This window comes from Arachis ipaensis, chromosome B10 (assembly GCF_000816755.2).
Source record: "Arachis ipaensis cultivar K30076 chromosome B10, Araip1.1, whole genome shotgun sequence".
Lineage (NCBI taxonomy): Eukaryota > Viridiplantae > Streptophyta > Magnoliopsida > Fabales > Fabaceae > Arachis > Arachis ipaensis.
This window is the reverse complement of record NC_029794.2, coordinates 94,491,331-94,499,356: the sequence shown is the minus strand read 5'-3', so window position 1 is coordinate 94,499,356 and position 8,026 is coordinate 94,491,331. Positions and strand designations below refer to the sequence as shown.

At 35.0% G+C, this 8,026-nt stretch overlaps 1 protein-coding gene across 3 annotated transcripts; it reads right to left on the bottom strand.

The window, feature by feature from the left end:
- LOC107620809 (protein phosphatase 2C 56-like) lies at positions 5,688 to 7,009 on the bottom strand. 3 transcript variants are annotated; one of them, XM_021114087.1, is made up of 3 exons: positions 6,685 to 7,009; positions 6,325 to 6,404; positions 5,688 to 6,091 (listed from the first exon to the last, which is right to left on the bottom strand). In XM_021114087.1, exons 2-3 carry the CDS (start codon positions 6,338 to 6,340, stop codon positions 5,751 to 5,753), a joined length of 357 nt encoding a protein of 118 aa, XP_020969746.1. In that variant the 5' UTR covers positions 6,341 to 6,404; positions 6,685 to 7,009; the 3' UTR covers positions 5,688 to 5,750. The 3 variants fall into 3 exon arrangements, with proteins under 3 accessions (XP_020969746.1, XP_020969747.1, XP_020969745.1); XM_021114088.1 differs by having other exon boundaries at positions 6,692 to 7,009; XM_021114086.1 differs by lacking the exon at positions 6,685 to 7,009 and having other exon boundaries at positions 6,325 to 6,669.

Genomic DNA, 8,026 nt, shown 5'->3' with positions numbered 1-8,026 from the left:
AAGAGGTGCAATAGTAAAGCATATATATACATGAGGAGAGTCTATACATATATAGTAAAAGACCAAAAGTAAAGTCCCCAAAATGAATCCACTTCGCTGTAGAAATTCTAGACGCCTAGCGAGGTGCCTCTTGACCTGCGTTTGAAAAATAACAACATTGTATGGAATGAGAACCGGGGGTTCTCAGCTTGGTAAAGGTGCCACGCACATAAGATATAAGGTCCTGGGAATGCCAGAGGCAATCCTAGAACACCGACACTCAGATTATAAAACTTAAAGGACTAAAACTGAACCATAAACAGGTGGTCTTCTAAGGATTTCTAAGCCTAACTAAAACTTAACTTGAACACTAACTCTTTCCACCTTTCCTCCGTACCTCCGTCTCCAGTGAATTTGCATAGACAAACAAGCAGACAAATGCAAACACAGGTAGAATACAAGTAATACAGATCGCAAGTATAACAAATATCATATTATAAACACGTAGGGAATCCCAATTAATGCATAAGCAAACAATTCAAACAATATGCACATAATATATGCCTATCTTATGGCTGATGAGTCTCATTTTTCGGTTATCAAGCCAACTCGACAAGTTCGGCTGCTAAACCTTGGACTGTCCCCCGACGCGCATCCCTAAGAGTTTATGCATAACTTTTTTTTCATATATATAAAATTGCTCAATGGGGGTCAACCATCCCGGGAATTTATAAGTGCCCGGTCACCCTTACGTCGTAGAGTCAATAGAGTATTGAGTCTCAACCTGGAACACGTGGTGGCAAGCCACGGTACTTTACCTAGAGAAACTCGTATCTCAGATAAATGAGTGCATAAGCCAATAAACATTCATAATCATTTGTAATCATTACATAATCATATCATTAAAGTCATAGCACCATATACACTCCAATTATTCACATTTCCATATATGATTCATTCATTTCCAACCTTGCTTAACCCCCAAGTTACTTCCATTTCCTAACTCCTTCTTATTACTAAGCTCACTAATAAGATCTAGGGTTAAAAGAATAAAAATAGAGGTTTGGAGGGTCAAAATTAGGTTTAAAATGCAAAATATTTATTTGCTGAAACAGGGCTATGCATACGCATGTCATAGTATGCGTACGCATAGGTCTCTTTTTGGACCAAGATGTGTACGCGTGCACCTGTCTGCGCACGCATGTACACTGGACAGAATTGCACGCTCGCATATGCCCTATGCTCGCGTACGCGTAGGTCCCGTTTTGGGCAGCATGTGTACACTTACACATGTCCACGTATGCATACATGCCAAATAGAAATGACCCTTCGCGTATGAAGGGTATGCGTACGCATGCAAGGAGGTTTTGTAAAAAAATTTGGCTAAGTTTAAAAGTCTGCAGAATTCTAGTTTGAACTCCAAACTTTCAAATATGCATAACTTTTCTGTTTTAAATCATTTTTTATTCGTTCTTTGAACGGCGTAAACTTCACAGATCCAATTTGCATATAAAATAAGTTTGAAACCATTTGGGGGTCCGGAAGCCGAGTTATAGCTCGCCGAAGTTCGGTTAAAAAATTAATTTTTCACAAAAATCCTCAAACCTTTATATCATTAATTCACCATTCAAATATTAATCATCCTACACTAAAAATAAGTTCCAACATATGCAATATCACAACAACACGGTTCTACACCCTTCCATCATCCATTATACATCAACATTACACAATTTCACACCTAAATTCTCACTTTAATTAATAAGGCTATCAACAATCCACCATATATGCACAATCAGCCTTATCAACGAAATCAATCATTATTCAAACACCATTTTAGCATTCTAATTCCATCATAACAATAATCACCAACACATACTCAATCTATATCATCAACCATTATCACAAATTCTAAACATTCAACATACTTAATCATTTTAACCTATCCTATAGTCCTCTAGCCTAAGTTTTCACAAGACATTATATATTAAATAGATGAAACCTAAACCATACCTTGGCCGATTTCCATGTATATCCCAAGGCAACCCACTTAGGCAAAAATCAATCCCTCAATACTAAAAATTCAGCTCTAGCACCAACCAAGCTTCCACTTAAGCTTCCAACACATCCAATAGCTTCATATCACATATACATACACACCTAACACATTTTTTCACATATCCATATACAAAATTCAATACCCACACACTAAATCAATGAATTTACTATGGTTGAGAACTCTTATCGTACCACAGACCAAACGAACCAAGCCCAACAAGTCCCGCAAGCTAAATCGAACTTAGAGTACCAAAATCAACAAAATCTCAACATAGATACTCAAAAATTTCGAAATTCAAGGGGTAAAAAAACTGGAGTGACAGTGTGGATTACTTATGAAATTGTTCTGATAGATTTGTAGAGCTCGAAATGGTGGTCGCATGGCTACAAACGGTGCGGTGATCGGAGCTCGGAGTGAAGAGATATGGAGGTTTGAAATCAAAGCAAGGGTTTTGGAACTTTCCCTTCCTCACCCTTGCATTGCTTCAACGTTCTTGGCTGAATGGAGAAGAAGAGTGTTTCTTCTTTTAAGTGTATGGCTAATTGGGTTGGGCCTTGGGCCCATTTTAGATCCGATTCGACCCGTTTGGCCCAATCTTGGGCCAAATTCTTTAAAATTGGTGCCAAAATTTTTGTTTTAATTAGCTCCATCTTGTTTTACTATAAAATTTATATTTCTAATTTTATTTATTAAAATTTAATTTATTGGTTAATTATTCGCTAATTTTATGGGGTTTACCGCCGTCACGAAGGATTGCTGGGTCCATCGGTCATCGTCTGTCGGAGCTCACTGTCTCTCTGTCTGAGCTCACTTCCTTGTTCGAGATCTCTCTCTGGCTCTCTTTGTTTGAGCTCACTTTGCTTCTCCGTTGGTGTCACTTCCGATTCCGTCATCGCTGTCACTTCCTTTCTCCCTCGCTGCCGGTACTTCAATTTATTTTTGCTTGTTTTCAATTTTTTTTAATAATACTGATTCTGTGATTCTGAGTTGGTGGGTTTACTATTTTGAGTTATTGAGTTAGTATAATATTGATTCTATGATTCTAAGTTGCTGGAATTAATATTCTGAATTGCTGTTGCATGTTTGAGTTAATTTTGTTGATGGTTAATTTTGTTAGTTTTTGATTTTCTGATTCGGAAGATGCAATCACAAAATGATTTTCTGAATTAAATTCGTTTCATACAATAAAAATATATGTTAATGTTAGTTTTTTTGGTAGAACATTATGTTTGTTATTTTTATGCATTTTGATTTTGTTTAGTGATAAATTTTGTTAATATATGTTTGTTATTTTCTGAGTTTGAGTAATTTTGTGTTTTGTACTCTTGTGGGAATTGAGACTAATTGATTATGGAAGGTGATTTGTTTGAATTTGTGTAAATTGTGTTGTTTTATTTTGTTTGGATGGTGCAGGCTGAAAATGAAGGAGCATATGTAGTACTACATCGATTACCCTGAGGATATAAGCAAGCTTGCCAAGGTTCAAAATCAGACTTTGAAAAATTAACATAGTACTTAAACATCATAAATGAGGCTGTTATATTAATTTAGTAAGCAACTTTTTCAAACTTCTCAAACTCATGCTATTATAGTGTTGATGTTTTAACTACTACTAATTAAGCATGTCAGATTTGGATCCAAGGAATTATTAGTAACATATTCTTGTTCTTTTTGAATTTCAAGTGATTGTAGAAACGCGAGAACTTTATTTTAATTAGATATGCAGTTTTCTTTTTCTCATATTATCTGTTGATATGATTTTGAAATTTTTATTAAAATAAAACAGGAAACTTTAGTTGTGCACGTAGCTTAATCAATTAATTTAGTAAAAAAGAAACCTGTGGAGGAACAGAGATTTGTTGTGTATTTTTTATTGGTAAATTCTACTATACCCTTCCTATAATAACATGTAAATTACCCTCTATGACATGTCACTCTTTAATTGGTTGTTATGTTAACTATAGTTAAGCTATTTTGAAATTAAATTATAACCCAAAATGGGTAATTGTATAATTTACTTAAATACTAAAAACTGAATCTTTGCTTCTTCCCCAAATCATGCTTCCAGAGATTGAACCCTAATTTCTTTGTAGCTCCTCCCCCATTTCGTCACCGTCATTGCGCCACCCGAGCATAACCGCCTCATTTGGTGTCCCGTTCTCTCCGTCTGTGGTGCCGTCGCCGACCTCCAAAGCATCGCCGCTGCTGTCGTCACAAGCAGCGCCGCCGTCCTCAGGTGTCCTTCCCTCTCACTCTTATTATCTCCTTTGAAGTTGGTTGATATAAATTTACTCTACCATCTCCCCTCCCTCCCTTGGTATACGTTTATAGTTCTTTGCTTTACTCAACACGATTTGAATACGGTGCAGTGTGTAACATATCTAATCAGTTCAGGAACATTAAATGTTGAGATATTGATTAAGTTTGGATTCATGACAGAAAACTCTCTTTTTTTAAAAAAATATATTTTTATGCATTTTTCATATGTATGCCTTACTTATGCAGGGAAATTTTACAGGGCCAAGAATATTTTGGTCTGGTGCCAGTCTTCGAACTGAAGCTACTGACTATGGGCTGGTAATTTTATCTTTTAATCCTTACACTTTGTGCAGTGCATGTTGAGATTCGAAAATAGGTGACTATATGAAATATTTCTTCCTGATATCCTTCTCAATGACATATCCTTTTGTGGCAATTCATATCAAATTTCTGTATATGCTTCTTCTCAATGAGATTTGAACTATTTTATTGCTTATATGTATATCTGCCAGCTTATCATTTCAAGATAAAAAAAAGAGGGGATATTCTGAAACATTATTTTTTAAGGCAATATAATCCTTTTTCAGACATAGTTTTATGAACTACAAATGATGGGATTTAAGATACTGATATTTCATTTATATATTAATGTATTTATTTATTTTGTTGGGTTGCTTGGCATATGGGCAGTGGTAGCAGATGATTCAAATTCAGAGGCAGTTCCTGAGTCATGTCTAAAAATTCTGTATTTTATTATTGAGTGATTAAATTTCAAGAGTTTGTTGAGAAGCTCTTTATGTAAAGGCCAAGAAATTGCAACATTTGGCTGTTCAAGAGGAATTTTAATTCTGAAATTCAAGTTTTAGGGATCATTTACAACAAAATGTTTGACCTTCTAACGATTTTTCAACAAATCATATCACTAGGATTTACCAAAACTGTTGAAATTATATGGCGCTCAAACTTTTAATACACATAAGTTCTCTCGGGCTGTGTTAATGGAAATAAAAATTAAAGATATGAATTCACAATGCTTTTAGCTATTCTTTAGTCTGTTAAAACCTGCACTTCTGGCTGAAGGTTCATTCAAGCTATGTTTGTGACCTTTGTATTTGGTTAAACCTTGTCAAATTGTTTAGAAATACTTATAATCAAACCAAAGTGTGGTTGCTGCATAAGTTTAGAACTATGTTCTGATCATTTGAACATCTATCAAGAAAAGTTAGTAATTAAACTTTTCAAATTTTTTATTCCATAAAGATAACTTATCCAAGGTGAAGATATCATTTTACAATGCAAATTTAGCATACATAACTTACTTAGCCCTGTGAAAAACTGGCGGGCTAAATGTGTTAATACTTAATACTGCCAAAAAAGAAAATTGAAAATCAATAGGATAGTAGTTGAAGATATTACATATGTAAAACTTAATGCTAGATAACATGTATTTTGTTTATGCTTTTCTCTTAATTTTTCTTTGAGCCTTCAAGTCTATCACAATTACAGAGATGTTATCTTTGCTTCCCCTTTGGTGGGCAAGTCTAGAGAGATACTCTGCAGCAGAGTGAGCTGCAGGGTCAACTCCTTCTTCAACTTGTTCGGTCATTGATGCAATCTCGACATACTTCTTGTGCCAAAGAAGGATCCTCTTCTGTGCAACTTCACAAGCTTCTTCATTTGTCACCACATCCCATAAACCATCACTAGCTAGAAAAAGGCACTCGTCATATTTCTCCCATTGCACAAACTTCACTTCTGATTCTGGAATAATACATGGTTTCAAGTACCTACCACCTATTGGACAAGAACTAAGATGATTAGACTAATTGCAAGGAACTAAAATGCTATATTTTGTAGCAAAAAAGAAATACTTTTTCGTAGTGTCCTATACAAAGGCTGTACCATTTTATTCATTTTACTAGAAACCATAACCCTTATCAAGAAAAAGTTTACAATAACTAGCATCACTTCAAATCCAACTACATTGACATAAATATGCTGCAGAGATGCCAAAGGCAGATACATACCTATGGATCTTGACATTGCCAAAATGCCAAGAACTCGGTACCCTTGCCAATGTATGACCCTTCCTCCTGCAGCTTTTATCCTTGCCAACTCAATGAAATAGCTTGAAATCAATGAGTGTAAAAGCAGCATAGATAATCATGAACAAAATTAACTCAGCAAACAAATTTCAAATTTGACATAATCATGAACAAAATTAACTCAAGCAAACAAAATCCAGTTAATCAGCTAACAAAATTAACTCAGCAAACAAAATCCAGCTAACAAAAATACAAACAAAATCCACCTACGCAGCAACTCAATTTCAAACAACAGTAAAAACATTAAAACCGGCAAAAAAGATTCCAAGTCACAGTGCTTACTGCTTACCAGCGACGAGGGGGAAGGGGAGTGACAGCGACAATAGAGGAAACGGCAACACCGACGAACACAGAGGGAGACCGCTCGATCAGAGGAGACGGCGACGGCCACAGAGTTTCCACATGACAGCGAGAGAGCTTCCTACGACGGTGACACAGCTCCTGCGACGGCGACGGAGCTTCCACACGTGATGCCTATACACGCGACGGGGATGCTGGGGGTATGGGGGCTGCGGTGGTTGCGGGCGGCGGGACTGGATGGCTAGGGTTCTTTCTTGAGTTTGTTCTTTCAATTTCAAAATTTCAGAGAGGAGAGGGGTGGGAGTGTGACTGGGGCACTGGGCTGCGTTGAGGGTCATGGTTAGATTTAGGATTTTTTTATTTTATAAAATGTAAAATCATATAAATTTATTTTTTAATATTTACAAAAATTATCTAATTATCCTTCTTAGTATAATATTATTTTTTAATTAATTATGATAAAAAAATAAATATGTAAGACGGATTGCCAACCGTTAAGAAGAAAAGATATCTAGATTAGTACGTCGAAATTCATACTTTGTTGCCACAATGTTATGAGACATACCATAAGATAAAAATTTTCTAAAAATATCTTTTATGTGTAAGACAAACAGATAAAAAAAAGTGAAAAGAAAAATAAAAGGTATTATATAAGATATATTTGCATTACATTGAAGAATTATTTTCATATGACTGTGATAGCCACGATATTTTTTGTAACGAACAACTGAAACCTACATAAATAAAAAAATGTTATATTTACTGAGAATTTTAAATTCTTACTATATCTATGTATATATATGTGGTTTCAGACCAAACTCAGTAAGGACTCGTGGAGGATAGATTATTGTAAGTGTGTGTATTCTACAAGATTATGTATAAATAACTTGTAAATTTTTATAACTACTTTTGTAAAGTATATTATATTTATGGCTGAAAGCCAAATGTATTGTATTTGATTCAATGATCGTATTTGTATAATTATGATCAATTATTATATCATATTGTAAGCTTATACAATGAGTTTTTGTTCCAAAAAAGGGTATTACCATACTGAGAACCTCCGATTCTCATACCATATGTTGTTGTTGTTTTTTAGATGAAGGTCGCAACCCAACTCGATAAGTTTGCAGATTGGTGATAGAGAGGAGGATGGCTTCACTTTTATTTGTCATTCTGCTTTACTTTTTGTTGTACTTATTCTCTCATCTTTTGTATACTTTGTTGCCCTAGAGGCTTTTGCTTTAAACTTCGAGAGATAGAAAGTAAGCATTTTATAAAAACTCTGTTGTATCTATTTTATTGATCGATCCAAACTCTGCGG

Coding starts and splice junctions, on each gene's coding strand:
- LOC107620809 (XM_021114086.1), bottom strand. CDS start 6,454: ATGCTGCTTTTACACTCATTGATTTCAAGCTATTTCATTGAGTTGGCA. Junction 6,092..6,324: donor GGCAATGTCAAGATCCATAG/GTATGTATCTGC, acceptor CTTGTCCAATAG/GTGGTAGGTACTTGAAACCA.